Raw genomic sequence first — 17184 nt, forward strand, 5'->3', positions numbered from 1 at the left:
TCTTCTTACCTCTAATTGTGATTCAACAAGCCAATCTGTTAACCATAGCCTTGCATTATAATTGTAAAAACCAATTTTTGTCCATTGTTTTTGTAGAAATTGAATTCTCTCTCATAGATAAATGGGCCATGTGTCTGTCACTGGCATATTTTTCCCTTAGCTGTAACACAGTGTTACATTTGAGGTTCTTCTTATTTGTCATGCCCCTGGAGAATTGAAACAAAGGAATAGTATGTTAGTATGTTTAAGATTACTGGGATTGAAATATGCTAAAATGATTCCCAATCTTTAGGATGTTAGAATAGTCTGAAGAGCTTTTTACTTTTTTTTTTGGTTAAGTATTCTTTGGAGTAGATTTCAGAAGAAATGGAATCCACAAATAACTTTAACACTGAAAAGTTAAGGAATCTAGTTAATATGATACATCTAGTTTTCAAACCAGAAAAAAAATAAAGAAGATTTAAGCAAGCCTGGTAGTGCAGTCGAAGGACTCAGTTACAATTCAGCTAGGTTGCTAAATCGTAAGAGAGATTGTTGTTTTCCACGGAAAGTCGATTGCTGTCTGGTATTTTTGTAGATACTGTGCGCGGTACGGTATGTGACACGCACGGAGGTGCATGTGAAGTTGTTAGACTATTTGGAGTGATGTGAAGAGCTCAGAGGCAGTGTTGGTCTGTGTGTATTAACCACATGCATTTTAAAAAAATTTTTTTAATTTTAGGGTGTATCCTTAAATCCTCCTGCTCCCTATAATAAACCCTATATTAACTTTGTAAAACTTTGAAATAATTAACAGTAGGGAACAACAGTTCTCATTGGATTCACTCAAATTTTTAGATTAGTCTTTAGCATTAAAATGGCAAAACCTTGTCAAAACTTTTCAAATAATAGTGTTTACTAAGCCACCTTATTGAACAGAGTAAACAAAATGTTCATGAGTGTATCTTTTGAATATAACTTGTGTATTTATTCTGTATACTATTAAGCTTCAAATGCTTTTCAAAGTTCTTTTTTTTTATTGTGATAAAAACTACAACATGAGGTCTACCTCATAGGAAATTGTTAAGTGTATAGTATTGTTAACTGTAAGCACAATATTGTACCATGGTTTTCTAGTAGAATTGCCTGGCTGAAACTTTATACCCATTGAATAGCAACTCCCCATTTTGGCCTCTGTCCAGCCCCTGGCAACAACCATTTCTATTTTTATGAGTTTGACTAGAATTCTTGTAAGTGGAATCATGCAGTATTAAGTCTTTCTGTGACTGGCTTATTTCATTTAGAGTAACATCCTGAAGGTTCATATTATAGCATATGATAGGATTTTTTTTTTAATGGCTGAATAATATTCTGTTGTATGGATATGTAACATTTTCTTTATTCTCTGTTGATGGATAGTTAGGTTATTTCTACCTTTTGGCCATTTTGAAAAATACTGCATTGAACATGGAAGTACAAATATTTCTTCAAGATCCTATTCTTAATTCTTTTGAATAAATACTTCAAAGTGGGATTGCGGGATCATATTTGTTGTTCAGTTGCTCGGTTGTGTCCAGCTCTTTGTGACCCCATGGCCTGCAGCATGCCAGGCCTCCCCTTGTCTTCCACCATCTCCCAGAGTTGGCTCATATTCATGTCCATTGAGTCGGTGATGCCATCCAGCCATCTCATCCACTGTCCCCTTCTCCTCTTGCCCTCAGTCTTTCCCAGAATAAGGGTCCTTTCTAATGAGTCAGCTCTGCGCATCAGGTGGCCAAAGTATTGGAGCTTCAGCCTTAGCATCAGTCCTTTTAATGACTATTCACGGTTGAGTTCCTTTAGGCTTGACTGTGTTGATCTCCTTGCTGTCCAAGGGACTCACCAGAGTCTTCTCTAGCACCACAGTTAGAAAGGATCGATTCTTCGGTGCTCAGAGTTCTTCTGTTCAAGTCTGTGGCCTGTTTTTCTTTTTCTTTTCTTTTTTTTCACTATTGACTTATAGGAGTTCCCTATATATTTTGGATAGTAATCTCTTATCAGACAGACGGCTTGAAGATTCTTCTTCTATTCTGTAGGTTGCATGTTTCACTCTTGATTGTTCTCTTTGCTGTGCGGCGGCTTCTCATGATGCAGTCCTAGCTGTCTATGCTTGCTTCTGTTCCTTGTGCTTCGTGGCAAGAAGTCATTGCTATAACCACCGTTACGTATCCCCCCACACACCCATGTTTTCTGGGAGTTTTAGCTTCAGGTCTTACTTTTAAGTTTTAAACATATTTTTGTGTATGGTGTAAGATGAAGGTCAAGTTTCATTCTTTTGGATGTGGATATCTAGTTTTCCCAGCACCATTTGTTGGAGAGACTGTCCCCAGTGGTGAAGATAATTTGACCATATATATGTGGATTTATTCCTGAGTGTTATATTCTGTACACTTGATCTATATATTTGTCTTTGCATCAGTACCCTACTCTTTTGATTACTGTAGCTTTGTAATGTTTTGGAATCAGCGAATGTGGGGCCTCTGGGCTTTTTGTTATTTCTCAAGATTGTTTGGCTATTCTGGGTCTTTAGAGATTCCATATAAGCTTTAAGTTTGGTCTGTTTCTATAGAAATTACCGCTAGGATTTTGACAGGAATTCCATTGAAGTTGTAGATCACTTTGAATAGTATGGCCATTTTAACTACTAAGTCATCTAATCCATGAACAAAGGGTGTTTTTCCATTTCTTTGTGTCTTTTAATTTCAGTGTTTTGTAGTCCTCGGTGCACACAGATCTTTTGCCTCTTTGGTTAAATTTATTCCTGAGCATTGTATTCTTTTTGTTGTTGTTGTGAATGGAATTTCTTTCTATCTCCGCTTCAGATGTCCTCTGTTGGTGTGTGTAAGTGCATATGAGCCCTGTATCATGTTGCTGTTCCGTCATCAGTTGTGTCTGACTCCATGGACTGCAGCATGCCAGCCTCTTCTCTTTGTCCTCTAAGAGATTGCTCAAATACATCTTTATTGAATACATTTTTATTTGTTCTAATGGGGTGTTTTTTTTTTTTGGTGAAATCTTTATGGTTTTCTATATACAAGATTATGTCATTTGTGAACAGAGAAAAAGTGTTTTTATTTGGATGCCTTTTATTTCTTTTTCTTGCCAAATTACTTTTGTTATATGTTCAGTATTGTGTTTAATCAGTGAGAGTGGACATCCTTACCTTGTTACTGATCTCAGAGGAAAAGCTTTCATTTTTTTCACTGTTGAGTATGATGTTAGCTGTGGGCCTTTTAAAATATGACCTCTGTTGAGATAATTTCCTTCAGTTTCTGTTGTTGAGTATTTTTCATTAAAGAGAGTTGGATTTTGTTTAGTGGTTTTTCTGCACCAGTTGAGATGATTATGTGATATTTGTCCTTTACCATAAAGGTGGTGTATCACATTGATTAGTTTTCATGTGTTGAACCAACCTTGCATCCCAGGAATAAATCCTATATATAGTTAGAATGTATGATCCTTTTAATGTGCTGTTGAATTTAGTTTTCTAGTATTTTGTTGATGATTTTTGCCTCTGTATTTATCAGGGATATTATTGAATTTTGAGATGAATTAGAACAGTATATCCCAGTCTGCTTTTTATAATAGTATTTGTTATTAGAGTATGTTTATGTCAGTTATCCCTTTTATTTCAGTCCTCTGTTATGTGAGTAGATGTGTGTGTATATATATACACTCCAATTTTCTTATATAGATGCTGAACCCATACTTGCACATCATCACATAATAGTTATTATAATTAGTACTATCAGTGATAATACTTGTATAGTACATACTGTTTCAGGCACTCTAATATGTGTTTTACATATATTCATTTAATCCTCATAACAACCCTTTTGCAGTAGATACTGTTCAGTTCAGTTCAGTTCAGTTCAGTCGCTCAGTTGTGTCCGACTCTTTGCGACCCCATGAATCGCAGCACGCCAGGCCTCCCTGTCCATCACCAACTCCTGGAGTTCACCCAGATTAACGTACATTGAGTCAGTGATGCCATCCAGCCATCTCATCTTCTGTCGTCCCCTTCTCCTCCTGCCTTTAATCTTCCCCAGCATCAGAGTCTTTTCCAATGAGTCAACTCTTCACATGAGGTGGCCAAAGTACTGGAGTTGCAGCTTTAGCATCATTCCTTCCAAAGAAATCCCAGGACTGATCTCCTTTAGGATGGACTGGTTGGATCTCCTTGCAGTCCAAGGGACTCTCAAGAGTCTTCTCCAACACCACACTTCAAAAGCATCAATTCTTTGGTGCTCAGCCTTCTTCACAGTCCAACTCTCACATCCATACATGACCACTGGAAAAACCATAGCCTTGACTAGATACTGTTATGAATGCTATTTTATAGATGAGAAAATATTTAGTAACAAGTAGTAGTAGAACTTACTATTTATCTGGAGTTTAATCCATACCATGTGGTTGCTATCTCTCCTTTGTAACTATTAGGTGTATTGCCACTTGCAGTTAACTAGACGGGGGTCTGTTTAATATATATCTATATTTTGCTATTAATCAAAAAGATTTTATTGGAGTATAGTTGACTTAGAGCATTGTGGTAGTTTCAGGTGTAGAGCAAAGTGAATCAGTTATGCATGTACATATATCCACTCTTTTTTAGACTCTTCTCCCACGTAGGCCATTACAGAGTGTTGAGTAGACTTCCCGGTGCTGCGCAGTAGGCTCTTATCCGCTATTTGCTTTATGTGTAGCAGTGTGTATGTTTTATATGTGGTAGTCCCAATCTCCAGGGTCTGTTTACTTTAGAACATTGACTTCTGCTATTTTGTTACTGGTGGAACCAGATAACCTTTATATTATCCAAAATATTCTTACTTGAAATCAATGCTTTTTAAAAATAAGTGCTTCAGGTTTGAGGCATGTATTATTTTAAAAAGTCTGTTATCTTCCCGGGCTTATGGCTGCGCTTTGGCTATTTGAGGTTGCTGAAATGAGGGATCTAACAACTAGCAGGCATGTAAGTTATATAAGTATTGAGAGAAAAACAGTAAGGAATAGAGGTTTAAAAAATTGATGTTGAGTCTGCTCTATGTGGTTGTGTGTCACAAGGCCTGATCAAGTCATTGCATAAACTGCTTTAGTTTACTAATACTGCATTACTGTATGCTAATATATAAGAATACTGATGTGTTTGTATACACAGTACAAGTGAGACTTTCTGCTTTATGTAAGTTTCACAGTAGATTCCTTTTCACATTAAGGTTTTCTAACAAAATTAGTATGTGAATTAGTTTAAACTCTATCTTTTGAAAAACCAGTTCTTCTGGGGTTTACACAGTTGTGTTTGTCATAGCATGGTTATTTTGAAGGAAATATTTATATAAAATAACTTTGTATGATGCTCAATTCCAGTAATGTTACTTCATTGAGGCTAGTAAGGGAAGATGGTTAATTTTTTATGTAGATTTTTTGGCCAGCCTTGAAGTATGTTTCTTTTCTTGTACTCCTTTGGTTTTTATTTGTAATACTGAAAATACAAAGATCATTAATTATACTCTTACAAACAAAAAATCTCTAATGAGATTATTTGAAGTTTAAAGGACATAGTTTAACATCATTTTGTAAATGATGGAGAAAATGTTATCAGTCTGTTTAATCAGTTTCCTTTTGAAAATGAAGATTTGTTCCTTTTAATACAGATTTAATTCTGTGGATTTGATTATGCAGGCTCATAGTTATTTATACTCAGTTTTTTAATTCTAAGTATTAAAGCTGAAAGGTCTTTTTCATGAAGTTTATAGTATATTGATTTGGCAGTAAACTAACTTGTAGTGGGGTGGGGTGATTTACATCTTTATCCTACCCAGTATGCATTTTTATACATTTTGCATGTATTTTAGTATGTAGTACTGAATTAGATTCCACTGTGATATGTAATATTTGGTATACATACCGTATTTACCTTTATATAAAACCTGAAAACTTGAATAATGACACTCATCTGGAAACTCACCAGTTTACCTGAATGAATAAGGACTTTTATCCCTTCTTGTAAGCTGCCTGATTTTCATTGTTGGAAGAATGTGGGGCATGAATCAGTAGTATGAGGAATAAAGAATAGGTTGAATTAACTGTATTGATTAGTAAGTTAATATAAGCCAAACAAGAGGTTTAAATTTCTTTTCTTGGATGGTAATCAGTTGCCCAGAACACTGATTGTTGATTTTGTGTCAAAATAGGACAGTGGCTCCATACCTGCCATTGGCATGGTAGGAGCGTAATGGTAATATAAATCAGATATTGTGTATCTTGGCTTTCCAGTTGGTGCTAATGATAAAGAATCCAATTTATATAAATTACTCTTCGTGATTTTTAGTTTTAAAATGTGATAATCTTATAAGGATGCAGAGTAAGATGGAAATAGTTGATATTTTTGTTTCCTCTAGTCTCCTACAAAAGCCGTATATAATGCTAGACATTGGAATCATCCAGACTCAGAAGAACTACCTGCGCCACCAGTAGCAAAACCTCAGAGTGTCACAGTAAGTGAACTGTACTTTTTAATTTCATGTTTGTATGAAGAATATTAAGTAGTTTCTATCTTCATTCATAATTTGAAAGTCTCTAGCTTTTCTGTTTAATAGTTTATTTTCAGCTTCTTCACCAGAATTTAATGATTTTAATTTAATTCACTGGAAAAGTAATGATTGTGGGCAGGACAACAGAAATTCTGGTGTTACTAGGCTATGAATGAAAGCCTTAAAAATACTGGACAGTTCTTGATCCACATTTTATGGATTTTTTTAAATGACTGAGAGCTATATCAGTATATCTTACACTGATCTTAAAGTGGCTTTGAGTGATTAATTTGTTTTTTAGAGCAGAACTTTTTTCTTGCATTATAGTAATACCTTTCAGTTCAAAACACATTTGAAAAAGATTTTTAGCTAATTATTTGCTCCAGAATAACTGGTAGGATCATACATTAATAACTACAGATTAATAGTGACACCTCAGTCATATGGAGCTATCAAAGAACAGATTCTTTATAGACAGTAAAAAATAGGAATAGAGATCATCCTAAAACGTACAGTTCTCTGTCTTCTTGATACATTAATTAAGCTCCTTTTACTAGTATTAAACCATTATTGTGCATATTAGGTATTATTGTGCATGCTCTTATGGCTGGTTTTTTTCTACCATGAACTATGGACTCCTGTACTTTAAAAGTTCTTTTGTCTATCTGTCGTCATTTTCCTCTTTGTGTCTGTCCTGCGTTCTCTGTCAGTGCTATTTATCTATGTCATTTTGGTTCCTTATTCCTTCTAATGATTCTGGAGATGGATAACTAATTGTATGAAATGTTAGGTTGAAAAGACCAGAATAAGTTCCTGAGTGGTTCTTTTGTGAGTAAAACACATATAAGTCTTACCTTATAGTGCATGGAATTTTTGAAGTATCCCTTATGACCTCAGAGGCCTCCCCCTACCTTTGAGGGGGAGAATTGGGGTTTTATTACTCTCAAGCTAAATTTACCAAGTAGATGAGATGTTACTATTTTTATATATTTATTTAGAACAACTAATTTAATACCTTTATTAATAGGTGAGGCTGTCTTCAAAGGAGCAAAATCAAAAAGATGATGGAGTTTTTAAGGCTCCTGCACCACCACCCAAAGTGATAAAAACTGTGACAATACCTACTCAGCCCTACCAAGATATAGTTACTGCACTGAAATGCAGAAAAGAAGACAAAGAAGTAAGCATCCATGTACAGTTTTACTGCATGTGGATAGAATTTTCTATGTAATTTAGCCTTTTAATGTCTTGAGCACTTAGCAGTAAACTGATACTGAGTTTTGAACCACGAACTTACCTCGTCCTACTACTACCAATGTTTTTAAAACACTTGTTGGTTGCCATCTAATAAACTTACTTTATACACTTTTAAATAAAGCAGAGCAAGTTCATAGATTTAAATATGCTACTTCATAGTTACAAAAGAGGTGGCCTTATTTTTTCTCGGCAGTTGTATACTGTTGTTCAGCACGTGAAGCACTTCAATGATGTGGTGGAATTTGGTGAAAACCAAGAGTTCACTGATGACATTGAGTACTTGTTAAGTGGCTTAAAGAGCACACAGCCTCTAAACACACGTTGCCTTAGGTAAGATCTTATTTTTATATTTGAAAATTGTATGCATGCTCCTTCTCATTAAAATTTTTTAGCTCAGTGGAGCCAAACATTTGCAATTTTTGTTATCATAGGTGTAGGTTATAGCCAGTGATGTTAAAATGTGATTGATTTCTTCTAAGGGACTTGATCCTACATGGACTAAAGAAAGTTGGATGGTATAGCATTTTAGCATAGCATAGGGGGGCTTCAGTTTCCAGATGTTTAACAGTGTTATGCCAAAGAATCTTTTCTTTTTTAGCACCAGATTTTATACAAGCAAGTGATAAATGATTTAAGCATGTTTTGATTTGGATCATCTTTGGCATACTATAATGGTTTGAATATCTTGGTTTGATTGAATTATCCAGTCATTTGGAATATGTCCAGTTATATATTTATACTTTTTATGGATCAGAAACATGGAAGATACCTGAGATGTTTTTGCTTTTAATGGTAGCAGTAATATAAAGGATACACTGAAGACAATCATGTATTATTTGTGTTTTTTTAATATAGCGTACCTAATCACATACTGTGCATCAGTAAGTATTTAATGAATTTGGTTTGCCCATGTCTTTTTATATTGTGATCTGCATGGGCAATGCTTTGACACACATAAACCCCCAACCCCCGAGCACTCTGTTGTTTATTTAGGTATTAGCAAATTAAAAAAAGAAAATGCACTGGCTATTTTCAGTCCCCTTGACCTAGTCTGTTTTCTTCTAGTGTTATTAGCTTGGCTACTAAATGTGCCATGCCCAGTTTTCGAATGCACCTGCGAGCACATGGAATGGTAGCAATGGTCTTTAAAACCTTGGATGATTCCCAGCATCATCAGGTATTTTAAGTTTCTGGGGTTGAGAAGCATTATTTTAGAATCCTAGTTTATATTTACTAAATTTGTTTTTGTTGTTTAGTAGCTAAGTTGTGTCCCAACTCTTTTTGCAACCCCAAGGACTGTAGCTTGCCAGCCTTCTGTCCATAGGATTTCCAGGCAAAAATAACTGGATTGCCATTTCCTTCTCCAGGCGATCTTCCCCACTCAGGGATTGAACCTGTATCTCTTGCATTGGCAGGCAGATTCTTCACCTCCATCAGTGAAGCCCCGTATTTGCTAAATATTTAGAAAAACTTAATGCCAGGATTTTTTGCTTAATAAATAATTTCAGACTATTTGCTCAACATTTTTTCCTCTTTGTCAGTTTATACTGTTAACCATTGTCTGGCATGACATACGTACCATACTGAATACTTAGTTCTGTAAGCATTGATTACCTTGAATCAGAAAGTACTGGGGTGTTGGCTTCGGCAGCACATATACTAAAATTGGAACAATACAGAGAAGATTAGCATGGCCCCTGTGCAAGGATGACACGCAAATTCGTGAAGCGTTCCATATTTTTAATACAATATTATAATTAACCTCCAATTAAAATAAATTTATATTAAAAAAAGAGAAAGTACTGGGGCGAGGGGGACAACTTTTACCTCTGTGATATTAATAACATGAATAAAAACTTTAGATATTAAAATTTTAAGTATTTTGCTTGGATGTTGAATCCCATTGTGAAAAGGAATCACATCCTCATTTTCATTATGACTTGACACTTTCTCATAAAAAATAGAGCATATTTACATATAAAAGGTTTAACATTTTCAAAGTTAGAAAAAAAATCATTACTAATCATCAGTGGTGGTAATTTGAAATGGCTTTATTATATTTTTGTTCAGGAAAATAATATTCGAAGTATAGATTAGGTGACAGAATCTAATACTCAGTCTTCTGAAACTGAAAGCGATACACTTAAGCCCAAATGAAGATAAGTCAGTTACCAAGTTTTAGCAGGTTCAAAACAATGAGGGAGAAGAGAAATAAGAATTAATGTGCTTTCTTATGAAGTTATGAGAGGACCAAAGCATTAATATATATTCTTAGCGGCAGTGGATCTCCAAAGCCTTATTTCCAAACATATTTTGCTCTGTAAGCAGTTAGTTAGAAACCCAGTTTGAATTTTGGAGATTTAAAGTTTAAATATTAGATAGTTAATTGTGTTTCTGTGCATTGAAATTCGTGTAAGATCAAGTACACTTCAGTTAGAATAGATACATAGAAAAAAGGCTTAAGTACAGAATATCTCAAATGTTGGGAATATTCTAACATAGACCTCTTTGTTCTGTTAATGCTTATCTATATCACCTTCAGTACATGTAGATTTTGTAAGCTGAATGCGCTAACCACCTGATCTGAATGATTTTGAGAGCACATTATATTAATGATTTTTTAAAAAAACTACTTGGTTCAACCAGACCTGATAGGTTTATTTTAAACATATGAGTCTAATATGTTTCTTCGAGCATCCTGAGTTTATGTATTAACACAAACCCAGCTGTGTTTATTTTTTAAAACACATTTACATTATTGATTTTAAATGGAAATTTGACTTCACTATATGATAAAGAACAAAGAGTGAAGTATATTATAAAGTAGGATTATATAGCTGAAAAAAATGTCTTGTGAACTCTTCATTTAGCACAGAAAGGCCAGAAAAAATATAATTCCACTTAAACACTTCTGAGACATTCCTATAGGGAATGTCTGTAGAAAGGAAAATTTTAAGCTGTGGTGCTTTATGTATTTATTGTATGTATTCATTTCCCTAGAATATTTTAAGAGGGAGATTTTCACTGAATAAAACATTTTCAAGGTTTCTAAATGTAAACAAATGTCAAAATAGTCTTTTGTTGCCCGAAATTGTCACTAATCGCTTACATTAACTTTTCTTCCCCTTTTTGGGTCTGTTGAAGAATCTGTCCCTTTGTACAGCTGCCCTCATGTACATACTGAGTAGAGATCGTTTAAACATGGATCTTGATAGAGCGAGCCTAGATCTGATGATTCGACTTCTAGAACTGGAGCAAGATGCTTCTTCAGCTAAGCTGCTGAATGAGAAAGACATGAACAAAATCAAAGAAAAAATTCGAAGGCTCTGTGAAACTGTACACAATAAGCACCTTGATCTAGAAAATATAACGGTGAGTTCCTTCCTTTGGTTGTAAAATGAAAATGTCAGTTATTTTTAAATGTAGGAACTACATTTAGGCTATTAGAAACTTGAATTCTTAATACTATATGGGTTTTAGGAATAAAGATTTAAAGGATCTTCAGAAAGAGCCATATTCAATGAGCATTCATTTATTTCAGAGTATCTCAGGATGTCTGATTAACTGCTGCAAGGGACCAAGACTCAAAAGGAGGATTCCCAGGCGTGAACCCCTCCGTAGAGCAGTGTCCCTCACACTCATGGCCATGGCTATGCTTGTGCTCAGTACAACTCCCCAAGTTGACAATGATTATGTTGCTTTTGGTTGATTTTAGTTTTACTTTCCTCTGGCTTTTTAAAAAACTTGTAGAATCAAGAATATCCCCAAAGATTAGTAGGCCAGTGGAAGATAACTGGCCTTGTCATTTTGAAAAAATAAGATTATTTATTTATATATACTTGACTTTCAGACAATTCCAACATTATATAATTATTGGTTTTTCTACTGTCCACTAAACCGAAGACTGCAATGTTTGCTTTCAGAAACTACAGAATGCTTTGTGCTAGCCATATAATGACTTAGGATTATTGCTCTTCTTAGTTAAGGTAGAGTAGGGAATACATTCGGGTAGAGTGGGAGTTGAGGGGGAAAGCAAGTTAACATTAAAAGATAGGATACAAAATTGACATGTATTTAGTACTTTCTCTTATTAAGATTAGAAAATAGCTATTATGCTCAAAGTGTGGATAAACAATCCTTCTACCTCACCAAACTATTTGTATCCTAATTTTAAAATACATTCATACTTTTAACATTTTTAGAACATATACTGTTTTTTAATGCTATAAAGCAATAAGTTTGAGCCTATAATTTTTATTTGCTGCATAATTGAATAAATACAGCTTTTAAAAATTATTGTTACTATCATCATCATAATTTTCTCTCCCAACATTTAGGTTCTTTCCAGGCATTTGCTCTTAAATAAAGATGATAAACTTGCTTGTTGAATTTTCTCCCATCATTTATTGAATTTACTAGGATGGTAAATAGCAGTATAATAACTGTGCTGTATTAAAGTAGTTAATTCACGTGATTAAAACGAGAACACACAGTTGCTGCTATTAGGATGTGGCGTGCCCCCCCAGCTTCAGCTACTCTTGGGTGTTGTGTTCGTCTTAAATTGTAACAGTAGACATTGCTTTGTACAGTGACTGTCTCCTACACATTGTTTTATTAATTACTCAACCTGTTCCCTTGAAATATGTTGCTATTCCTGATGTACCATGGAAAGATATTTTTAAATATTAATATTATAATATTAAAATATAATTCAAATAACAGAGCTCACAGTTGCTGAATAGTACTCTGATTAGTGATTTGGTTGTGTTTTAACTCTTTGAGAACTATTCCAGTTTCAAATAAAATGTTTGAATTGTAGGCTGTTTTAAAATACTAGCATATTATATACTGAATATAGCCTAAAATACGAAACAGTCCTTTTTATGCCTATAGAAAAAAAACCATTAAGTTGCTTTTTTTTGCATCAGATCTTACAAATGTTTGTTGTATTAACATCAAATTACTATGTCCTTTTCTTCCTAAGCAAAGAAAGCCTCATTAGTCTTCATTTTCACTGCTGTGACTCATGAGCTAACCCTGCCCGAACTGATCTTATTACATTACTCTTTCAAGGACTTAGGATGAGAACTGAGCAAAATTATATCTGTTTTCATGGTGTTGAATTCTAGATCTATATTTGTCACCTTGGACATCAACCTTGTTCTTTTTAAAGTACAGAATAAAATCTGTAAGGTATAAAATAAAATCTCTTCTAAATCAGTAATATTAAGATTTTTGCTGATGAGATCTGTTTTTTGCATTTCTAAATATTTAATTTATATTCAGTTCAAAATGGGCCAGCAAGACATACTGTAAACTTGCATCTTTCAAAGCAGTGAGCTTTGGGAAGATAACCAGGTCTTTTCACCTTTGTTACATTAAAGCATTTCTTTTGTTTTATTAAAGTTCCTTTATTGTTACAGGAACCAAGTTGCCCTTTTAAAAGAAATTGAATTAAAAAGTAAAATTAATCATTGAAGGCAAATGAAGGGATGGAAAAAAACCTAACCTGGTTTATAAATATGGCTCTGAGTGTTCTTTGCTTCCTCCAGTAGTAGTCCTAAATCATTGTTTATATATAATTTTGTCATAGAGGCCAAAGTATCCAAGCTACTAACCGTGTAGTATAAAGTTTGAAATTGGTGAATATGAAACCCTAAAAAAAAAAAGTAATTTTGTTCAGAATAGATAAGAAAATATATAGAACAGTAAGAAAAAGACAAGCTACTTTACATGAATATAAAGAGAAGAATATTTGACAGGGGACTTAGAGTAAAAGAATTACAGGTAACTGATAAATATGTGAAAATAAGCTCATTTGCTATAGTTAGAAAACATAAAGCAAAGCAATAAGATACCAGTTTTTACCAACAGACAGAAATTTTGACACACCCACACCTTGTTTCTGGAGTATTTCTTGTTACAACCTTTGTGGTAAATTAATCTAGTGTATTGATCTGCAGTTAAATATACCTTTTGATTCGCCCTTGAGCCTATATGATGGTACCAGTATATATTTTATCGAACTGGCAAGTGATATAGACTACTTTAAATAATGGATTTTCTCTGAAAACAAGCCAATGGATAAAAACATTGCTTTAGCTTAAGACTATTCTGATACCAGTTTTAAACTAGTTTTACTTTTAAAAACCATTTACTGTATTAAAAAAAACACTGTGGGCTGGTAGCATGCAATTTCCTTTTTTAAAAATGCAATCTCTAGAATTGTTGCCTCAGAATTACTACTCAGAGTCAAAATTCAATAATGATGCTTCTGATTTTCAGACTGGGCATTTAGCTATGGAGACTTTGCTGTCCCTTACTTCTAAACGAGCAGGGGACTGGTTTAAAGAAGAACTGCGGCTTTTGGGTGGTCTGGATCACATTGTAGATAAAGGTATGATATATTACACATACAACATTTTTTTATTTAAAACCTGAATACTCTGTTCATATATTTCAAAGAATAATTGCATCAGTTTGAAAAGATCTCTTCCTTCTAGTAGCATCTTCAAAATCTTTTAACTTTTAAAGAAAAGGCCATTAACAGTTTGATATTGGAAAGTTAATCATTATAAATTAGAGTCTCATACATTTCAGCATCTCACTGTATAAAACTTAGAATAAGTGTTCAGAGAGGTTCCAACACATTAATAGCATGTATACAGATGACTTTTAGTGTTAGTAAAGGGGGTAAGCATTGAAGTGATGAGACATGTTAATCTATGTCCATTTCCTCTCTCCTAGTGAAAGAATGTGTGGATCATTTAAGTAGAGATGAGGATGAAGAGAAACTAGTAGCCTCATTATGGGGAGCAGAGAGATGTTTACGAGTTTTAGAAAGTGTAAGTATGGACAGCTATTTAAAGAAAATGATCTAATCTTAAATGTGCTCTCTGTGTGAGACTGTCATAATTTTTATATCTCTAGAGTTTCACTTTTGTTCATCTAAATTGAGATTGTTATGCAGTCAGTTTGTTTTTTGACTTTTATGAATGACTTAGTTCAGTGTAGAAACATCTGTGGGAAAATAATCTAGTGTGAATGAAAAGTTCTTGGCACAGATGAAACTCACATTGTTCCCTTTTTCTTCTGGAGTGTCAAGTACGTTAAATAAACATCTAATTTTTTTAAAAGTCTAAATGAATCTACTTAAGAACTTTAAAATATTAGTTTATTAAGTTAGTGATAGCACTTTTCTGACATTTAAAGTGCTTGGTACTTCATTACAATGAATGTGTAGTACAGAATATATTAATGGTGAGCAAGTAGTTATAACAGTGGTGTTTTGATTTTGTAATAAAGCAGTAGCTCTGTTATTTTAAATTTAGAACATGTGGGTTGTTTCTCCCTTTAGACAACAAGGGCTAATTTTTCCTCATCTTTATGTCTTTTAGAGCGCTTTGTGTTGTATGTGAATGAATGAATGTTATGTATTGCCACAAAATTTCAAAATTTTCCCTTTTAGGTAACAGTGCATAATCCAGAGAATCAAAGCTACTTGATTGCCTATAAAGATTCACAACTCATTGTTTCATCAGCTAAGTAAGTTTTTCTGAAATGTCATGCTGTTTATTTAAAGCATTTGGATTGACTCTAAAGGAAGTGCCATTGTCTCCTTTCTCCATAAAGTACTTCTGTCTGTCCAGTTTTGTGAACAAGAAGCAGTGCAGTAAGGTACAAAAGTTAGGAGTACAGATTCTGAAGCCAGAATGACTTGAGTTTGGATCTTAACTTCAGAACATCAGCCCTATAATAGCTCTGAACTTACAGGTTCTTACAGAAGGGGGGTAATAATTGTATCTACCTACCCAAGGTTGTTGCAGTAAAAGAATTAGTATGTATGTTAATATATTTTAAGTTAAATATGATACATATTTTAAATAATATTTTAATTCTAAAAAAGATTTTAAAATATCATTTGTATATTGTATATAATATAGATTATGTACAATATATACAAGGAGTTAATATACATATGTAAAGCCTAAAACAATGCTTGGCATATAGTAGTAAGCATTAGTCCTTATTTTTATTGTAAATGAATTTTACTAGCTGCTTTCTGCTGTTTATTTATACCTATTTTCCCAGATCTATATGTAGCTTCCTTCATTTCACACTCTGCCCAGCGTTCTTGACACTGGGCTAATGATATCACCTCAGTGTTTATAAAGTTTCCAAGTATGTCTCCAGTCTTGGTTCTAGCTTATTAACAGCAGCTTCTTACTAATAAGTCTGTTTAGTTGTTGATATCTCTGCCCTGGTACTCTGGCCTCTAGCCTGTCCAACGTTACACCACAGTGGGTTAACCTTCCTCAGATTTTTGTTTTGTAAAAATAATCCCAAACTCCAAATCTGTGTGATTTCTTGTCTTTGGATGTATGTCCAAAGTCCTTAGTATCAAAGGCCCACTACAGCCTGACTCAAGTTTATCTGTGTTTTAACTTCTTGTTTTGGAGAATTTCAAACGGAGATAAGAGTAGACAATAATATGATAAGCCCCAGTGTACATGCAGCTTGAATGTGATCATCAAACATTGGCCAGTCATGTTACCATGTATATATAACCTTATCCATTCTGCCCTCTACATTATTTTGGAGCAGATTACAGATTTCATATAGTTTCATCCATAAATACTTGAGAAAAGAGGACTCTTTAAAAAATATGTTAAAAAAAATGAAATGAAAAAAAGTAATTATCGAGGAAAAAAATAAAAATAAAAAATATAACCACAATAGCATTTTCATCTCTTAAAAATTAGCAATTGCTTCATATTATAAGTCCAGTCAGTATTCAGTTTTTTCCATAATCCCAAATTTCTAATAGTCTCTAGTTCCCAGTATTCTTGTTTTAGTCTGTAGGCTTTCCCTCCATCCTGTATTTGTGAATTCTGTGTCATGCTTAATACCTTTAAGGTATGTGTTCTAGTTGTTCTATTACTATGTTTTACTTTCTCACCAAAGAGTATTTGTGCAAGTTAAATTTGTATCTTATTTTTAAAATGTCTCCTATATACTTAATGACTCCTGACAAATGCCTTCTAAAACATTAGGAACCTTTTGTGATTAGGAACTTGTGTCAGTAGACATTAGAATTGGATGTTTGTGAAAGACCACTCCTCAGACTTTCTGAAGCTTTCAGTAGAATGCTGATAAATGCAAGGATGGTATATTGAGTAATTAAACAATACACCCTTACTATCTCTTCTCACCTCCCAACAGATTCAGTTCAGTGCTACTTAAGCAGTTAACAGTAACAGCATGGTAATCCTGGCGAACATCCCCAAACATCTGAGCACATTATTTTAGGTTAGACACAAATACCTTCCTAATTAGAGTTTTTTTTAAGAAGCATCTAGAGGGGAATTAGACATAGTAG

General features: G+C 33.9%; 1 protein-coding gene and 1 non-coding gene across 2 annotated transcripts in view; both read left to right on the top strand.

The window, feature by feature from the left end:
- Nucleotides 1-17184, top strand: part of WAPL (WAPL cohesin release factor) — a 75476-nt gene that overhangs the window by 48462 nt on the left and 9830 nt on the right. The window contains exons 5-12 of the mRNA XM_052639576.1: nucleotides 6417-6512; nucleotides 7576-7728; nucleotides 7999-8135; nucleotides 8871-8982; nucleotides 10950-11177; nucleotides 14091-14202; nucleotides 14553-14650; nucleotides 15274-15350. Coding sequence (XP_052495536.1) covers nucleotides 6417-6512; nucleotides 7576-7728; nucleotides 7999-8135; nucleotides 8871-8982; nucleotides 10950-11177; nucleotides 14091-14202; nucleotides 14553-14650; nucleotides 15274-15350 — 1013 coding nt within the window. The remainder of the gene's footprint in view (nucleotides 1-6416; nucleotides 6513-7575; nucleotides 7729-7998; nucleotides 8136-8870; nucleotides 8983-10949; nucleotides 11178-14090; nucleotides 14203-14552; nucleotides 14651-15273; nucleotides 15351-17184) is intronic.
- LOC128049071 (U6 spliceosomal RNA) lies at nucleotides 9441-9547 on the top strand. The gene has a single exon (XR_008199444.1). It is a non-coding gene; the product is annotated as a U6 spliceosomal RNA (small nuclear RNA).

This window comes from Budorcas taxicolor, chromosome 5 (assembly GCF_023091745.1).
Source record: "Budorcas taxicolor isolate Tak-1 chromosome 5, Takin1.1, whole genome shotgun sequence".
Classification (NCBI taxonomy): domain Eukaryota; kingdom Metazoa; phylum Chordata; class Mammalia; order Artiodactyla; family Bovidae; genus Budorcas; species Budorcas taxicolor.